Raw genomic sequence first — 19,609 nt, 5'->3', positions numbered from 1 at the left:
TAGGCTGGGCTGAGAGTCAGTGACTGGCCCAAAGTCCCCCAGTGAGCTTCATGGTCAAGTGGGGACTAGAACCCGCATCTCCCGAGTCCCAGTCCAGCGCTCCAACCACTGCACCACACTGCTTCTCCGGGCGTACATCACCTATCAGGCAAGCAAAGCTCTGTCATTCCCAACCGGGGCCTGAAGCTGCCTGAAAAGGGTCTAGATCACCTCCTCCAGCCGGTTGCCCTCCAGGCCTGTCGGAGGTATAGTGCAGCACATCTGAGGGAGGCCGGTCTAGACCACCTCCTTCATGCAGAAACCCCCCTGGAGCTGAGATGCCATCAGACGCTCAAGTACCTCTCTCAAAAATGGGGAATGGGGGACTGGTCAGAAACTACCCAACATGGTGCCATCCAAAAAGGCTTTCCTCAGTCAAGGCTTCACAACAGCCCTCTTCAGGCTGGGTGACGTTCTGCCTTCCTCCAAGGACACGTTTCCCACGCTCTGTAGCCCCCCAACCAGCCCCCCACAAACTGGTTTCGTCAGCCAGGAAGGGCAAGGATGAAGCCTACGTGTGGACGGCCTTATTACCAAGGATCTTGTCCACATTCCCGGGCTGTACAGATTGAAACAGATCCATTCCAAAGGGACAAGCAGGAGCGCCAAAGGTACATCGTTCAGATCTGCTAGCCTTGTGGCATCTAAGTCTGAACAGATGCAAGCGACATCTAGCAAAGCCACACAGCGGACAACTGGGTCCGCTTCCTCAGCTCTCCCCGCTCCCTGATGTAGCGGAGCTTTCAATGGTTGGAGTGGCTCTGTGCAGTGGCAGAAAAGTACAAGCTCTTTGCTAAGAAAGGAAATAGCAATGTGAGAAATGGGCCTGACGATCGAAAGGGCTGAATCGTCATCAGGGAAGAACTTAATGTTCCCGGACCTGTTAGAGACGCCACCCCCTCTTCAATCATCCTAGAGATGATCAGAAGGAACCAAAGGTCCAGGGGGCAGGATGGCTGAGCCGGGGGGAGGGAAGGCTTAGCAGGGTAGGAACCTAAGAGGAGCCCTACTGGATCAGACCAAAACCCCATCTTATCCACCGTCCTCTTTCCAAAAGGGCAGAAGGAAGGTTCCGGGAGATAGGGTGGTTGAGTTAGCAGGAGAAGCGCCCTTCGGGATGAAATGACCAGGAACGTTGCTTTGCCGTTTCTCAGCGGGAGGTGAGAGAAGCCTGATGGATTCTTTGCTACACCTCGAGCTCTTTACCTGAGCTGCTGTCGGACTCAGTGACCTCTGTTCCCTCTGGACTGGGCAGATACGGCTCTTCCTCTCGCTCCAGCCGGGAGACAAGGTCAGGCTTGGGCACTGCTGATCCCACATGGGAAAGAGGAGAGAACAAGGAAACGTCAGGAGGAATTCAGTCTGAAGGCCCAAACCATCCCTGGCAGACACTCCTCCGAAGCCCTCTCAGACCTTTTTGGAGGAGAAGGGAGATCTGTAGTGAAAGATCCTGGGGCAGTATGAACAAACAGAGCGGGAGAATGGCCCTGACCTGACAGGTCCTCCTCCCCCTTGGCCCCATACCAGAGGGATCCCAGAAGCAGGCCGGAGGGCAGGGGCAACACAAGATCTCCTGCCGGCCCTGGCAGGAGGACACACGCTGCCCCCTCCCATCCCAGCTGCCTCGCTCCTGGAGGAAGGCGCCCTGACCCTCCAGGTCGCCTCCCCGCCTGAGACCTCCTGCCTTTTGTTTTTATCTGCTGCCTTTCTAACAGGAGGCCGCAGTGCCAAGCCATTCCCATCAGACATCCTCCACACTCTCCCGGCTCATCGCCCCAGTGAGGAAGGAAGCTCCTTACCCAGCAACGAGGCCACGATCCCGTAATTCTCCAGCGTGACCTCCTTGTACAGGGCTCTTTGGTCTGAATCCAGGAGGGCCCACTCCTCCTCGGTGAAATGCACAGCCACCTCCTTGAAGGCCACCGCCCCCTGGAAGGACACGAGCCCTCTCTCAGTCTCCGCTACCCAGAAACCCTCTCCACAGTTCGATCACACAGCCTAACGGGGGGGAAAGTGATGGACTTGCAAGAACACAAGAGCCCCGCTGGGCCAGTCAAGGGCCCGTTTGGTCCAGTTTCCTGATTCCCACAGCAGCCGGCCAGAGGCCTCCGGGAAGCCCAGAAGCAGGACACGGGCGCCACAGACCTTTCCCACTGTTGCTCCCCAACGACTGTGCCCAGGCGACACTCATCCATGCTCTTGAAACACGGACATTAAAAAAATCTAATATTTAATTAGCACCGAACCACATTTTTATTAGATTTGAATACTGCCCAGCTGGGAAATGCCCAACTGGCATATTAAGCTAGCCTTACAGGACTCATAGAATTATAGAATAGTAGGGTTGGAAGGGGCCTACAAGACCATCAAGTCCAATCCCCGGCTCAATGCAGGAATCCAAGTAAGAGCATCCCCAACGGATGGCTGTCCAGCCTCCTCTTCAATGCCTCCAGTGCGGGAGAACCCACTGCCTCCCTAGGTAATTGGTTGACTCGGGACCGCAGTCAGGACCCACCAAAATGGCAGAATGTCATGAAGAAGCTTTTGAGTTCTGCAGAACGCTTCGTCACGCTGCATGTTAAGCAAACGATGGGGCCCGAGGGGTGGGGAGAAAAGCAGGAGAATGAGCTTGGTAGCCCCATCGAGAACATCTGGATCAAAATAAATGGAGGAAAGAATAAAAGGAACCTGGTGGTTGGAGTCTACTACCGGCCACCCAATCAAGGAGAAGGCAAGGATTAAACTTTTGAAAAGCAAATAGCCAATGTTTTAAGGAAGCATGATGTAGTAGTAATGAGGGAGTTCAATTTCCCCGATATTTGTTGGGAGACAAATTCTGCAAAACATGGCCCCTCCAGAAAATTCCTGGCTTGTGTGGCGGATAACTTCCTCCTACAGAAAGTAGAGGAAGGAACTAGAGGATCGGCTATCCTTGATTTGATCCTAACCAACATAGATGACTTAGTGGATAAAGTAGCAGTTACAGGAACTCTGGGGGAAAGCGACCATATTGTACTTGAGTTCTTTGTTCTAAGGGAAGCAAAAGCCGAGTGTAGTCGAACGTGTACCCTGGATTTTAGGAAAGCTGATTTTAATAAACTCAGAACAGTGATCAGTAAGGTCCCATGGCAAGCGACGCTAACTCAGCTAAAGCTGAGAACGAGCTGAGGTTAGCGAGGGATGCTAAAAGCAACAAAAAGGCTTTCTTCAGCTACGTGTATAGTAAAAGGCAGAGGAAAGAAATGGTGGTTCAGCTACCACCATTTATAATGGTGGCAAAACTAAGGATGGCAAAATAAGGATATATAAGGATGGCAAAACGATAATAACGATGGCAAAACGATAACAGATGACAAAGTAAGGATGGCAAAACGATAACAGATGACAAAGAAAAGGCAGAGGTGCTCAATTCCTACTTTGGCTCAGTCTTCTCCCAGAAGAGGGTCTATGCCCCCCCTGGCAAAGGCGAAGTACAGGCAGAAGGGGCAGGATTGCAGCTTGAGATCAATAGGCATATGGTCAAGGAACACCTCATTACTTTGAATGAGTTCAAATCTCCAGGGCCAGATGAACTGCATCCTAGAGTCATAAAGGAACTGGCAGAGGAACTCTCAGAACCGCTGTCTATTCTCTTTGAGAAATCATGGAGGACAGGGGAAGTGCCAGATGACTGGAGGAGGGCTAATGTTGTCCCTATCTTCAAAAAGGGTAAAAAGGAGGAACCTGGGAACTACAGACCAGTCAGTCTGACATCAATCCCTGGGAAAATTCTGGAGCAGATGATAAAGCAATCCATCTGGAAGCACCTTGACAACAATGCCGTGATGACTCGAAGCCAACATGGATTTGTCAAAAACAAGTCCTGCCAGACAAATCTGATTTCATTTTTTGATCAAGTCACCTCCCTTGTGGACTGGGGGAATGCTGTAGACATCATATACCTCGACTTCAGCAAAGCTTTCGACAAAGTGCCCCATAATCTCCTGATGAGCAAACTAGCTCAAAGTGGGCTAGATGAAACAACGATCCAGTGGATCCACAGTTGGCTACAGAATCCGACTCAAAGAGTGCTTATCAATGGGACCTTCTCAAACTGGGGAGAGGTAACGAGTGGGGTACCGCAGGGCTCAGTCCTGGGCCCAGTGCTCTTCAACATTTTTATTAATGACTTGGAGGAGGAGGTGCAGGGAATGCTGATCAAATTTGCAGATGACACAACATTGGGTGGGATAGCTAATACTCTGGAAGACAGAAACAAAATTCAAAGTGATCTGGATAGACTGGAGCGCTGGGCAGAAAACAACAGAATGACATTTAATAGGGATAAATGCCAGGTTCTGCACCTAGGAAAAAGAAACCAAATGCACAGTTACAAGATGGGCGATACGTGGCTCAACAACACTACAAGCAAGAAGGATCTTGGAATTGTTGTTGATCACAAGCTGAATATGAGCCAACAATGTGATGTGGCTGCAAAAAAGGCCAATGTTCTTTTGGGCTGCATTAATAGAAGCATAGCTTCCAAATCCCGGGAAGTACTAGTTCCCCTCTACTCAGCACTGGTTAGGCCTCATCTGGAGTACTGTGTCCAGGTCTGGGCACCACACTTTAAGAAGGATGCAGACAAACTGGAGAGGGTTCAGAGGAGGGCAACAAAGATGATCAGGGGACTGGAAACAAAGCCCTATGAAGAGAAACTGAAAGAACTGGGCATGTTTAGCCTTGAGAAGAGAAGACTGAGGGGAGATATGATAGCGCTCTTCAAGTACTGGAAAGGTTGTCTCAGAGAGGAAGGCCAGGATCTCTTCTTGATCATCCCAGAGTACAGGACACGGAATAATGGGCTCAAGTGACAGGAAGCCAGATTCCGGCTGAACATCAGGAAAATCTTCCTGACTGTTAGAGCAATACGACAATGGAACCAATGACCCAGGGAGGTGGTGGGCTCTCCCACACTAGAGGCATTCTAGACAAGGCTGGACAGCCACCTGTCAGGGATGCTCTGACTTGGATTCCTGCATTGAGCAGGGGGTTGGACTCGATGGCCTTGTAGTCCCCTTCCGACCCTACTATTCTATGATTCTATGATTCTAAGCTGGCTTGATATTGAAGCCACAAACTGTGCATTTAGTCACAGCCTGAAGGTGGAACACAGAAGATTCCAGACACAGGCTGCCAGCCCGAAGTCGCTTACTACGGAGTAGGTCCTGTTGAACTCAGTGGAACCTACTTCTGACTAAACAGGCAGACGCTTGCAGTATGAACTGGGTTAGGCTCGAGTTGCAGCCCTCTGCTTGCAACTAGGGCTGCTGGGATGAAGACGCAAATCATGTCCGATTCCGCACCATTGAAAATAAAGAAGTCCAGCATCGACCTGGATCCATCTCCAGCATTAAGCAAAGCAGGCAGATCCCTTTGCCAGGCGAAGGAGAGAACAGAAGCCATCTCCTTCGATTTTACCTGCCCCGGCCCGAGGCGGCTGTTCCGCCCCTCTGGCAGCTGCCCTACTCCGGAGGTCAAGGAGGAGGCCCTGTGCTGCCCCCGCAGCTGGGGAAGGAGGCGCAAGCGAGCAGCCGGGGCTCCTATCCTCCCCTCCCTGCTCGCCCCTGTGGCTCCATTTTTATCCTCACAACAACAACCCTGTGAGGTAGGTTAGGCTGAGAGTCAGTGACTGGCCCAAAGGCACTCAGAGAGCTTCATGGTCAAGTAGGGACTCGAACCCGGATCTCCCGAGTCCCAGTCCAACGCTCTAACCACTGCACTGCACTGCCTCTCCAAGTGTACATCACCTACCAGGAAAGCAAAGCTGTGTGGGTCTCCCCGTGTCAGTTTCCTTGTACGTTTCCTACTGGTGTGACCCAGGCCTGAAGCTGGACTGGAATGGTCCAGATCACCCTTCTCCAACCGGTTGCCCTCAGGGTGTGTGGGAGATGCAGTCTCCCACTGCTGGGGGGACCAGGTTGGGGAAAGCTGGTCTAGATAATCCATTTCATCCAAAACCACCCCTGGAACTGAGATGCCACCAGACACTCAAAAATGGCAAATGGGAGACTGGTCGTAAATTATCCAACGTGGTGGGATCCAGACAGGGTTTTCTCAGTCAAGGTTTCACAACAGCCTCCTTGAGTCTGGGAGGCATTCGGCCTCCCTCTAAGGACACATTTCCCACTCTCTGTAGACCCCCAACCAGCCCCCACAAACTGCTTTCGTCAGCCAGGAAGGGCAAGGACGAAGCCTGCATGTGGTCAGCCTCACGGTACCAAGAACCTTGTCCACATTCCCAGGCTGAACATATGGAAATGGATCCATTACAAAAGGACAAGCAGGGGCGCCAAAGGCACATCGTTCGGATGTGCTATTGTGGCATCTAAGTCTGAACAGATGCGAGCAACTCTGTCCACAAAACATCTAGCCAAAATGACACAGCGGACAATTGAGTCCACTTCCTCAACTCTCGCTGGTCCTTCCTGTCATGGAGCTTTCACAACTCAGAGTAGCTCCATGCAATGGCAATGGTGGCAGAAAAGTACAATTTCTTTACCAATAAAGCAAATAGTAACATGAGAAAGAGAGCTGAAGACGGAAAGGGGAGATTCATCATCAGGGAAGACGTTTCTATTCCCTGAGCTATTAGAAATGTCATTCCTCTCTTCAGTTATCACTCAGATGGTCCAAAGCAAAGAAGGAGCCTTCCAGGTGGCAGGATGGCTGAACTGGGGGGAGGGGAGGCTTAGCAGGGTAGGCACATAAGAGGAGCCCTACTGGATCAGACCAAAAACCCGTCTTATCCTCCATCCTCTTTCCAAAAGGGCGGAAAGAAGGTTCCGGGAGATAGGGTGGTTGAGTTAGTGGGAGAAGCGCCCTTCGGGATGAAATGACCGAGAACGTTGCTTTGTCATTTCTCAGCAGGAGTTGAGAGAAGCCCGATGGATTCTTTGCTACACCTCGAGCTCTTTACCTGAGCTGCTGTCGGACTCAGTGACCTCTGTTCCCTCTGGACTGGGCAGATACGGCTCTTCCTCTTGCTCCAGCCGGGAGACAAGGTCAGGCTTGGGCACTGCTGATCCCACGTGGGAAAGAGGAGAGAACAAGGAAGCATCAGGAGGAATTCAGTCTGAAGGCCAAAACCATCCCTGGCAGACACTCCTCCGAAGCCCTCTCAGAACGTTTTGGAGGAGAAGGGAGATCTGTAATGAATGTTCCTGGGGCGGTGTGAGCAGAGGGAGAGGGAAAATGGCACTGACTGCCTCTTGCCCCGTGTCAGAGAACGGGTGAAGATGTCCTTGCCACTCCTGGAAAAAGGACACACGCTGCCCCCTCTCCATCCCAGGGGCCTCCCTGGCACAGGCGGTCTCCAGGGCCACCTCACCCACTCTGCCTGGCTTTGTGGAAGGACACCCTCAGAATGAGCCATCTGGACCTGGCAGGCTTTCAGCAGAGCCCTCCAAGGAGCCGTCCCACTTGCCACCTCACTCCGAGGGGTCCTCAGAGCAAGGCATGGGGTGGGCTGCAATGGCCACCCTCCAGGGCAGCAGCCAGGCCAACAGCCTGCTCTAAGGACCCCTCCGAGTGAGGCATCAGGCCAGCCACTCCGGAGACCTTGGATGGCGGCGCAGCGGGGCGGCAAAGAGGGTACGCTTTGGTATGCTGTCAAAGAGCGCAGCGTACACTGCTGGCAACGAGGAGGAAACAAGAGACGGATATTTCCTGGCCCATCTTGCATCCTTCACCAAGGGGGTGGAATTTTAGTTTCGGAATATAAAGAAGGCTTGTTTAATAAACCTCTGGAAAGTAGGCTGGGCAAAGGGAATGACTTATCCAGGGCCTTAATATTCTCCAAACTCTCCAGGGTCATTGCGCCAACGAGGAAGGAGGCTCCTTACCCAACGAGGCCACGATCCCGTAATTCTCCAGCGTGACCTCCTTGTACAAGGCTCTTTGGTCTGCATCCAGCAGGGCCCAGTCCTCCTCGGTGAATCGCACAGCCACCTCCTCAAAGGTCACCGGCCCCTGGAAGGACACAAGAGCCCCTCGCTCAGTCTCCGCTACCCAGAAACCCTTCAGCTGTGAAAGACGCTCTCCCAAGAACACAAGAAGACCCGCTGGGCCAGTCAAGGTGCTAATCAGCGTGGATCCCCTCCAATGTGCCCATACATGTCATCATCCCAAACAAAGGTATAAGGATCCCAGGGGATTCCCGGTGCTACAGCTGACAGGCTTGGGGGAGTCCCAGCAGTATCCCCATTTCACTGCCCTGAAAGCAGACTCCCATCCCCAAGAAACTGAGCCATGAGCAGGGCGCACAGCAGTGAAAGGCAGTATTGACTGGCTCTGTGCTCCCTCCACTGTCAGGGGCAGTAGGCCTGTGTACACCAGTTGCGGGGAACATGGGCGGGAGGGTGCTGTTGCACTCGTATCCTGCCCGTGGGTTTCCCGTGGGCAGCCGGTTGGCCCCTGGGTGAACGGAATGCTGGCCTGCATGGAGCCTTGGTCTGGTCCAGCAGGGCTCCTCTGATGGTCTCAGAACTCTGCCTCCCAGCACTGCAAGGCGGATGCCTGTGTGACCAGAACGGCCTGGCACAGGCTGACCAGCCCCGATCAGGACTGGGGCCTCTGAAGCAGTGGAGTCAAGAGGCTGCGCCCAAGAGCTCTTCTCCTCCTGAGTCGAGTGACTGGTGTACCAAGAGAGCACAGAGTATTTATTATTATTTATATTTATTTATTTCATTTCTATACCGCCCAATAGCCGAAGCTCTCTGGGCAGTTCACAAAAATTAAAACCAAACACACAATAAAACAATTTAAAATATATAGAACATTAAAACCACAATATAACAATACAACCACAATAAAACCTAGCAGCAGTGCAGGAGTTTAAAATACAGATTTAAAACAGGAAAGATAAAAATTTAGAAAGCTAAAATGCTAAAATGCCTGGGAAAATAAAAAGGTCTTCACCTGGCGCTGAAAGGAATACAATGTAGGCACCAGGCGAACCTCACTAGGGAGCTCATTCCAGAGCCGGGGTGCCACAGCAGAAAAAGCCCTCCTCCTAGTAGCCACCTGCCTCACTTCCTTTGGCAGGGGCTCACGGAGAAGGGCCGCTGATGATGATCTTAAGGTCCAGGCAGGCAAATATGGGAGGAGGCGATCCTTCAGGTAACCTGGTATTTGCATTTTGAATCGCAAGCGGTGTCATACAGACATTACATTTTGTCCCTATCCAAAACTCACCGCTCGCTATAATGGGTGGCCAAATTCCTGGCCTTCTGGCCTGATCTCTCAACCCCCCCAGCACTGCATAGCTCAGGGCCTTGCTCAAACCCACCAACACTCATGCCAGCGGAACCCATTCACCTACAATGTGATGCATGGACTGGGTTTGGACGACATGTTTATTTAACCTATCCTGGGTTGTCGTGTCGTCTGTCAGGAATTTTTAAATCCATGATGGCTTATTTGCCCCAAACGACCCACAGTCTGCAGTACGGGTCATTTCACCCACCGTGGGTCGTCGTGTCGTCTGGCGGGCACCCTGAGTTCTTTTGGTCGCCTGCAGAGCTGGGCTGCAAGAGCACTGAGATCCCTGCCGCTGTGCTCCTGCGGGCACTTCCGTGTTAAGGAAAGAGCCTACGTGGGCTGCTTCAGTAGCGTCTACGGGGGAGATGCCAACTGGAAACACCCTAAGTTTGCAGGATCCGGACCTAACTTCACACACAGCCTCACCTAGTCAGGAGGCACCCGATGCACTGCGTAAAGAATCCTTTCTTTTCTCTCTGAATATTTGGCTTTTACTTCTGATTATTTTTATATGGGACTTTTAGGCTGTAATTCTATACCCAATTACCTCAGAGTAGGTTCCCTTGAACTCAGTGGGACTTACTTCTGAGTAGACGTGCATACGAGTAAGTTGTCAGCCAAATTATTACACATCGCTTTACCTGATGCTTTTCCTGGCCTTGTTCACTCGGCTTCGTATTCTTGGCATGTGTTTTTCCACTTCTCTTTCTCTGTGCGAAACAGGAAAATAATATTCGCGATTAAAAGTATGCAAGGAAAAAATAGAGGCGGAGAGAGAGAGGTGTCAGAACTGCCTCAGGTGTCACAACTCTGGAACAGACTGCGCCGGAGTGGTGGGCTTGGGGGCGGAAGACCCCGGTTTAAATCTTTGCTCAGCCCATGACGCTCCCTGGGTTGCCTTGGGCCAGTCACCCACCCTTGCCTACTCTAAACAAAAAAATGAATTCATTAAAAACGGTACAAGAACTAACAGTGAGCGGAGGAGCGAGAATTCATTAGATGTGGCACATTTCATTTTGGGCCTTCGTGTACAGTGTTCCACGCGTGGCCAGTGGTTCTCTTCCACTATCCTCCTTTCGGACGTAATCAGTGAAGCAGCACCATGTGCCAGAGGAGGAATCCGATTTCTGCCATCCTCCAAGCACTGCAGTTTCATCGAGACGTTTCTCAGCTGACATATTCCAGAGCTGAGAACAGAAGAGCCCTGCTGGATCACACCAAGGTCCATCTGGTCCAGCATTCTGTTCACACAGCGGCCCGGGGCATCACTGGTTTCAAAATGATGTGTCGCAGATGTCTGTATTTTATCCAGTGAAATATGATTCTGTCATAACAAGCGATTCACGCTCCAGCTACGTGTGGTTTGACGGTTGTCTCCGGCAGCGATTGTCGCGTAGAGGGCGCATGGCGGGAGAATGTCATTGGGCCAGTCAGGGCCTGTTGTGCCCTGTGTCGGGGCTCTTGAAAGCAGAATATCATCTATTCCTGCAGACATCTTGTGCTGATGAGAGTGTCGGCTGAAATCCCTTCTTCTGGGCCGCAAAATTCTTCATGAGCCTGTTGGATTGTATCCTTCTAGTAGCAGGGCAAATTCATTGGCTGCATTCACACGACACGACACCCCGCCCTGCGAATAAGCTACTCAGAGAGGTTGTTCCCAGGACAACCCACAGTGCACCCGGCAGACGATTGGGCTCACTGTGGTTTGTTCTCCCCCTCCATCCTCTCTGGTCCTCCAGCTGGGATCCCAGTGTCCTTCGCAGCAGAACCCATCTTATCTCCCTGCCCGCCCCCCTCCCTGCTCTGACTCTGCCCCCCTTGTGTTCCCCGGGGTTTACATTTTTATTTCATTTACTCATTTAAAAAATTATTTATGCTTTATTTTATCTTTTCAGCCACAGGACACCGCAACGCAGACCAGATTGACTGGGAACATGGCATTTTGCCTCTCCTGCTGGGCAGCTCTGGACCCGACTGCCGCATCCCACCACGTGTTGAACAACCCCTAGAACAAGCCATGGGTTGTCAGGGTGGCTCGTTGCCCCCAAATAAGCCACCCTGCAGAAAGCGGTCTGGGTGCGGACGACACGACAACCCACTGCGGCGCGTTTTCCACGAGGGGTTGTCAAGCCGTGCGAACCCAGTCGTTATCTTCACCGTTTGATTTAATTACCTGTGGCCCCTTCCTGTCCAAATGCCAATGAACTATATACCTAATATCATCCCCAGCTACAGAATCATTTCCCCCTGCTTAAATTCATCTAGAGTTTAGGAAACTTATTCTTTTTCGACACATGGTCCACTGGGTTTCCTTAGCACATCTTGTACAATCAAATTGAAAATTTAAGCCACCAAGATAGCTACTCCTCTCGCCTTTCAGTTTCCATGAGCTATATATTTATTTATTTATTTATTTATTAAATGTATTAATCACCCTCTGGCTCGTCACCCAGCCACTCTGGGCGATGTACAACATATGATAAAACAGTTTAAAACAATAAAATTCTACAATAAAAACATTTTCTGAAATACCCTAACCCACCCCAAATGCCTGCCTGAACAACCACGTTTTTCATGCATGGCGGAAGCTCATTAAAGAGGGGGCATGACGTGGTTCCTTGGGGAGGGAGTTCCACAGAGTGGGGGCCACCACAGAAGAGGCCCTCTCCCTCGTCCCCACCAGTCTAGCTGTCCTGGCTGATGGGATAGAGAGAAGGCCGAGGCTGATCTTGTTGAGCGGCCTGTCTGGTGTTGCTGGAGGCGCTCCTTAAGATAGGCTGGGCCGGAACCATATAGGGTTTTAAAGGTCAAAACCAACACCTTGAATTTGGCCTGGAAAACAACTGGTAACCAGTGCAACTCCTTCAGCACTGGAGTGATGTGATCTTGCCAGCGGCTGCCTTTAATCAGGCGAGCTGCCACGTTCTGTACCAGCTGCAGCTTCTGAACCGCCTTCAAGGGTAACCCAATGTAGAGTGCATTACAGTAGTCTAAATGAGAGGAGACCAGGTCATGTACTCCTGATGGGAGCAGATGGTCAGGAAGGAAGGGGCCACCACCCGCTCTATCACCTTGCCCCAAAATGGCAGATTTGAGACTGGGTGAAAGTTGTTCAGAACTTGGGGATCCAAGGAGGGCTTCTTTAAGACTGGTCATATCACTGTCTCCTTGAGGGCTGATGGCATCACTCCCTCTCAAGGGAGGCATTCACCACCGCCCTGATCCCCTCACCTAGTCTCTCTCTGCAGCCCATAATGAGCCAAGTTGGGCAAGGATCAAGCACACAAGTGGTTGGCCTTACAGATTAAAGCACCTTGTCCACTTCATCAGAAGGAAGAAGCTGGAACAGATCCCACAAAACTGGTTTGCCACAAGCCGCCTCTTGCTCACTAACTGTATCCACAGCGTGCGGAGTAACACTCCTAATCCGATCAATTTTATCACAGGAGGCCTTAGAATGCTTCAGTGGTTCTGGAGCCACAGCAACGACCAGGCTCCGGACCACTTGGAATAGTCTCCTATAGCTTTTTTCTGTCTCTGAGGATCTCAAGAGGGTGTTGCTATCTTTCTTTTGGTGCGAATCTTGTATGAGGACCAGTTAAGGCTTTTTCCCCTTTAATAAGGAGAAAGCTAGGGAACCGTCCTGCTCTCTCCCCTCCTGACCAAACCCACAGGACCTTCCAGAGAGAATCTCCTACCTGAGCCGACTGCGCTTTAGTCCTTTCCCCCCTTCTTCCGGAAGGAGGGGAGGGTTTTCCGAATTGAAGCGCCATTCTGCGGTGGGCGAAATCAAGGGGAGAGCGTTTCAGAAAAACACCCACCTTCACATCATATCAAGTCTTTAGAACCGGGCCCGAGTCAACGGTTGGCTGGGGACGGGCAAGACCCCACTGCTTCCCCCACTCTGATGCTTCAGGGGAAATAGAGGAAACCATCCCAGGACAGACCAGTAGTCCATCTAGGCCAGGGGTGCAACACGGGCAGCCATTTCTGGCGGCCCACAAGACACCCCCCCCCGTGTGCACCGCTGTGGCGGCACTGCCTGGGGTTTGCTGTGCCAGCGCTACCCAGACAAGCCCTTCCCTTTTCTCCGATCTCTGAGGAGAGATCGGGGATCAGGAAGGATCCCCTTGCTAGCGCCAGCAAGAGAAACCCCAGGCTTGGGTGTTGGTGTGTGCGGCCCCCAGCACCGCCTGGTGCGCCCTCAGGGCCAAAAGGTTTGTGCACCAGTGATCTAGGCCACGACTGTCTGGTCTGACTTGGGGAGGGTCTCCAGCCGAGGGCTCCCCCTCCCGTCACCTGTTCCTTTGGCCTGGAGATGTGCAGAAAACTGGAAAAAGAGCCATTCGCAGATCCCAAAGGGCACAAAATAAAATGACAGGAGGATAGCAGTGCAACGATGCCTTCCCTGAGGCCCTAGAAGACACCGGGAAAGTTTCCCTCTGCCCTTTTGGCTGCAGAGACAGGAGAATCGCCCTCACCCGCACAGCTGCCCCACTCCCCCGTTGTGTGCGGCACACGTTCCCTTTAGAGCCAAGCCGCAAGGGACTCCCCAGCTCAAACAGACATGGCGAGGCACAACGTCACACCGAGGTGCATTTCAAAAATATACAACCCGGTGCCAGCAGAGAGAGGCGCGGTCGCTCAGCAGCGGTTGCTCAGCGGCAGTGGTGGCGGGATGGGAGCTGGGAGAGCTCTCTTGTCTTGGTTCCTTTCTGGCCACCCCCCCGCCCCGCTTCTCTCCCTGCGAGGCAGCGCAGCAGCCTCCCATGCGCTCCTTCCTTGCAAGGAGAGCACGAGGGCTGAGAACAGCCGAGCACAGTGACACCACGCATGGGTCTTTATGTAGAACTTTCCGTGTTGCAAATTTAGCTGGCACAAAGCCTGCGGGAAGAACAGTCAGGCCTGCTCAGAAACTCTGGGCAGGCCTGTCTTCATTGGCGGCACATTACTGACCACACTGGCAGTGGTATTTCCAAGTAAGCTGAAAAAAGGAGGGCAAGGGGAGACATGATAGAGGTGTACAACGTTACGCCTGGCGCGGAGAATGTGGACGGGGAGACATTTTTCTCCCGCTCTGAAAATACTGGAACCCAAAGGGGGTCACCCCATGAAGCTGATTGGTGGGAGATTCAGGACAGATCAAAGGAAGGACTTCTTCACACAGCGCAGAGCTAAACGATGGCATTCAGTACAGCAAGATGTACTGTACATCTTGTACATCCGCGGGGGGGGGGCGTCTGGACGGCTCCCCATCGTCACCGTCGGCCCAGAGCGAGCGCGCCTCGCTCGCCATTCCTTAGCGGCGAGGACATGCTGGGATCAAGGCCCCGGCCGCTAACCCCCCAGCCCCTTTACGCGACGCCCCGCCCCGCCCCCGGCTCTTCCGATTGCCCCCCCTCCGCCCTCGGGGCTCCGTGGGAGTCCCGCGACCCCCAGCATTCCCCCTGGAGAGCGGAGTTGCGGGGCCTGTTTCTGCCTGGCGTGCGCAGGACTCCACGCGCGGTGGCTCGCTGTTTTGGAACGTGTTTTTAACGTCACGCTAAGGCTCTCTTGCTTTAAATGGGCGTGCAGCGCCTTGACGGCTTTTTCGCAGAGGAGACCGTGTCTTCCTGTCCCGTTCACAGCAAATCAGTTCACAAACCCCGACTGCAGCCAGCCTCCCCCTTCGCAGACCCCGACTCACCCGCAGGCATCGGTCTCCCCAGCCCCGCGGCTCCGGCTCCTGCCACTGGGAGAAGCCGCTGCAACCTCCCCCCTCGCGCGCTCCCTCCCCAAATCCCTCCTTCACCAGGGGCTCCAGGGCTTCCTGATGCCGGACGGACAGTTCCGGCTCCCAACTGCAGGGCGGTGGGGGCACGCGCAGCAGGCGGGGCAAAGGGCCCCGTGGGCAATGCAACAGGGGCGGGCAGCACGGAGCTCCGGGGCGGATCACGTGCAAGCCAAACAAAGGCTGCGGGGAGAACCCAAACGCCAGAGTTGGGCCGTGCGCCTCTATTATCGCAGGACACCCCCGCGCCATGCCACAAGGGCTTGCATAGGGCGACCTGCATTGGGAACCCGAAGTGAGGGTTGTGCGCACCGCCTCCCTCTATCTCCGCGAGGCCTCGCCCCGGCGCGTTTCGTTTCGAAGCCCCATTTCCTGGCAGCGCATCTCGCTGCTCTCCCTGCGGCTGAGCTCCCTGAGCAGGCCTGCGCAGGAGCGCTCGGTGGAAGTAGCCTGCCTTTTCCATTTCGTTTCATTTCAGAGTAAAATAAAAAGCCACCTTCCAACACAAAACTCCACTCCAAGAGACCGTTTCATCAGAGCCCCAGCTTTCAGGACCCAGAGTTCACTTCACGACATGCGCGGTAAAATAAAAAGCCACCTTCCAATACAAAACTCCACTCCAAGAGACCGTTTCGTCAGAGCCCCAGCTTTCAGGACCCAGAGTTCACTTCACGACATGCGCGGGGTGTTATTAGCAGCCGGCAGGGCACAGAGACACACGCAGCCTTCTCAGCGGTGGCCCCCGCTTTCTGGAACGCTCCTGTGGCCTGAAGGGTGGAAACGGGAGCAAACTTCATAGAATAGTATAGTAGGGTTAGAAGGTGCCTGCAAGGCCATCGAGTCCAACCCCCTGTTCAATGCAGGAATCCAAGTCAAAGCATCCCTGACAGATGGCTGTCCAGCCTCATCTTGGAAGCCTCCAGTGTGGGAGAGCTCACCACCTCCTTCGGTCATTGGTTCCATTGTCATATTGCTCTAACAGTCAGGAAGTGTTTCCTGATGTTCAGCCGGAATCAGGCTTCCTGTAACTTGAGCCCATTATTCCGTGTCCTGCACTCCGGGATGATGGAGAAGAGGTCCTGTCCTTCCTCTCTGTGACAACCTTTCAAGTACTTGAAGAGCGCTATCATATCTCCCCTCAGTCTTCTCTTCTCAAGGCTAAACATGCCCAGTTCTTTCAGTCTCTCTTCATAGGGCTTTGTTTCCAGTCTCCTGATCATCTTTGTTGCCCTCCTCTGAACCCTCTCCAGTTTGTCTGCATCCTTCTTAAAGTGTGGTGCCCAGAACTGGACACAGTACTCCAGATGAGGCCTAACCAGTGCTGAGTAGAGGGGAACTAGTACTTCCCGGGATCTGGAAGCTATTCTTCTATTAATGCAGCCCAAAAGAGCATTGGTCTTTTTTGCAGCCACATCACATTGTTGGCTTCTATTTAACTTGTGATCGACAACAATTCCAAGATCCTTATCTCTTGTAGTGTTGTTGAGCCACGTATCGCCCATCTTGTAACTGTGCATTTGGTTTCTTTTTCCTAAGTGCAGAACTTGGCATTTATCCCTATTAAATGTCATTCTGTTGTTTTCTGCCCAGCACTCCAGTCTATCCAGATCACTTTGAATTTTGTTTCTGTTTTCCAAAGTATTAGCTATCCCGCCCAAGACGCCTCTTTACTCAGTCTTTCCCTGACATGGAATTGCACTGCTCTGTTTTAGTGTTTCTGGAATGTTTTTGATGTATTTATTCTTTTCTACTGTGTTTCTATTGGCTTAACACAGTAACAAGGAACAGGTGCAGCAGATACAAACTGCTGAAAGGAAGGGGTTGGTCCAGCCGTAGGAATAAAAGTACCTTAACAAGATGGAAGAAGCCCAGGCAAAGAGAGCCAGTCAGGTTTCCTGGCCCCAGCAGGGCGCTCCGCAATCAGGGCGCCACCACAGAGAAGGCCCTGTTGTCCTGCATCCTGATGAGAAGGTGGAGCAGGAGGCGCAGATGCCGCCACGGCTTCCCTGCTCTCTGCCTGCCAAGCCAGCACGTGGGAGCCAGGAGGAGGAGGAGGAGGAGCAGCAGCAGCTGGTGACCACGGCGGGGAGGAGGAGGATCCACGGGGGGGGGCATGGAGGGTGTCCTGCCCGAGGGGCCTCAGAAACTTGCCACTGGCTCTGTTGCTTGGCCTTGCCGGGCAATGAAGAGCCATCCGCTTTACCACAGTAAACAGCAAGGAACAGGTGCAGGGATACAAACAGCTTAAAAGAAATCCAACTGCAGGAACAAAAATGCCTTATTAGGTGGCAGAAGGCCCAGAGAAAGGGAGCCAAACGGACTCCCTGGCCTTGTCAGGGCGCCGCACAATCTGGGTGCCACCACAGAGGAGGCCCTCCCGTCCTGCCTCCTGACCGGTCCTCCCTCAGCCTCCATCGGGACACAGAGAAGAGCCTCCCCAGTGATGCAGGCAGGCTGATCCAGGAGGAGGCGATCTTGAAGTATCCAATCCCAAGCCGTTCAGGGCTTTGAAGGTGACAAGTGGGACCGGCAAGGAAACGTACCCTGTGCACACCCACTGTTGTGCTTTCCAGCCACTGCCTCCCCTCCCAACCCTTGTTTTCTGATTCCTCTCCCCGCCATCAGCCAGCCAACACGTCCGCCAGCTGAGAATGCTCAGGCCTTATGCAGCCCTTTGTGGCTGGAGGGTGTTGCTCCGTGGTCATTGGCTTCTTCCTGAGGGTTTTTCTACTTTTACAGGACTTGGAGTTCCCCTCGGCTTGCTGATACCCCCTTTTGTACATGGATGGTGCCGCTTTGGCTACAGTAGAAACGGGACTGAGAATTGGGATTGCTATTACTATAGTAGGGATGGCAGAGAATTCCGCCACGGATCTCGGTGAGGCCGAATGCCAGTACATTTGGCCCCCCGAAATCTGTGTCAGAACGGCCTGCCATCCCCCCGGGGATCCCCCCCGGGACAAGACTTACATGGGGCGGATCTTCCGGGCGGCGGTGGCTCCAGCAGTGGCTTCGGCGGCGGCAGCGGCCAGTCTTCCGACCGGCTGCCACTGCCATTTCCAGTGTTAAAAAAAAACACGATGTGATAGGCTACGTAAATCTTTACGTAGCCTATCACATCCGACTTTAAAAACAAAAACGCACGTACGCAAATGGTGGAGGCTACAGCCGCCGCCATTTGCGTTCCTTATTTTGGGCCGTCTTAGTCTACGTAAACCTTTACGTAGACTAAGACGGCGAAAATAAGGGGGAACGCAAATAGCGTCCGCTACGGCTGACTACACGGCTGACTATAGGGACGCAAACAGCGGCGGCTATGGCCGCCGCCATTTGCGTCCCTGCTAGCCAGCGGCCGGATGTCCGGCTGCTGGCGGAGCCGGCCGGCGGCTCCGCGGAATCCCTGTGGAGCGGAGCTGGCCAGCCAGGATTCCGGTGGGAGGGACGGAGTGCCTCCCCCCCCAGCGGAACCCAGCAGAGCCAGGTAAGGCCAATTTTGTACATCCCTATTAATACCAGTGAGAATTGAGGTGATCCTGTTCAGGGTTCCAGTCTGTGCCCATTCCCAGGATATTTTTTAATACATGTACGTGGATATATATGAAATGCATACAACGTTCTAGCAGTTCTAAACGGGTTTCATCAAAAGTGGACCAAATATCGACAGAACTACCCATTTCAAGGTGTCTATATGCCATCAGTTCAAATACTGAAAGCGTTGTAAGGTCCTCAGTCCGCTGCATTATAGGAGGTGAGTGTTTATCATCCCAGTGTTTTAATATTGGCCTTTCAGCTCTCCAAAGAGTGCAGAGATTCCATTTCCGCTGACCAGTTGTTAATGTCCAAGAGGCAGGTAAATAATTTAGAAGAGTGTGTAGATGTAGGTACTAAAGACAGTTGATCTGCGCAGTAACTTCCCCCCACAAAAGAAGGAACTACCGGAGACTGCCGAAACAGACCTCTAAAAGAAGCATTAGCTGCATTGCACCACCAGCAATTAGCTGAATTAGACAATCCCTTATTAAAGAAATTTTGCGGTGTCCAATAGACACGAAACAAACATTTTTGCTGAGTAAGACGCATCCTGATCTCCCTAGACATGACAGCTAAACGTCAAATCCACTGATTAGGCATTTTGTGGTGGTGCCCACAGCAGTTTCTCAAATTCCGAAATGTGCCCACGGATCCAAAAAAGGTTGGGGACCCCTGATGTACAATATACAGTATGCTGAAGGGTGGAGAGCTCCTGGGCGGGGTTCCAGTCAGACAGCCATGCCCTCCTCCAGGATACTCCATGGCATTCCCTCTCCCCGCTTCGCCTGGCTGTTCCCCTCCCCTCACACAGTCAGTCAGCATTTCCTGCTCACTGAGCACACTCAGTCCTTGTCAACATTTGGGGGGGGGGGTCCTTAATATGTTGTGAACCTCCTGCAAAGGGTGGGATTGCCCTGAGCCTGCCAATACCTCCTTCTTGTCTATGAATGGTGCTGTTTCGGCTACGTA

The 19,609-nt window shown here is 52.8% G+C and overlaps 1 protein-coding gene across 3 annotated transcripts in view; it reads right to left on the bottom strand.

The window, feature by feature from the left end:
* Positions 1-15,820, bottom strand: part of LOC146356054 (uncharacterized) — a 49,906-nt gene extending 34,086 nt beyond the window's left edge. Inside the window, exons 1-5 of one of the 3 annotated variants that reach the window (XM_084831200.1) lie at positions 15,026-15,820; positions 9,981-10,049; positions 7,923-8,049; positions 6,998-7,099; positions 1,246-1,347 (exon numbers count right to left, since the gene is read on the bottom strand). In XM_084831200.1, the coding sequence (XP_084687326.1) occupies positions 1,246-1,347; positions 6,998-7,099; positions 7,923-8,049; positions 9,981-10,049; positions 15,026-15,361 (736 nt within the window). In that variant the 5' untranslated portion in view covers positions 15,362-15,820. The remainder of the gene's footprint in view (positions 1-1,245; positions 1,348-6,997; positions 7,100-7,922; positions 8,050-9,980; positions 10,050-15,025) is intronic. The other 2 variants (XM_084831199.1, XM_084831198.1) reach the window with 2 other exon arrangements.
* Positions 15,821-19,609: the final 3,789 nt, after the last annotated feature.

This window comes from Heloderma suspectum, chromosome 2 (assembly GCF_057233095.1).
Source record: "Heloderma suspectum isolate Gila_16-S chromosome 2, 16-S_ref, whole genome shotgun sequence".
Classification (NCBI taxonomy): Eukaryota; Metazoa; Chordata; class Lepidosauria; order Squamata; family Helodermatidae; genus Heloderma; species Heloderma suspectum.
Note: the sequence above shows the minus strand (reverse complement) of the source record. Positions and strands in the feature narration are given on the sequence as shown.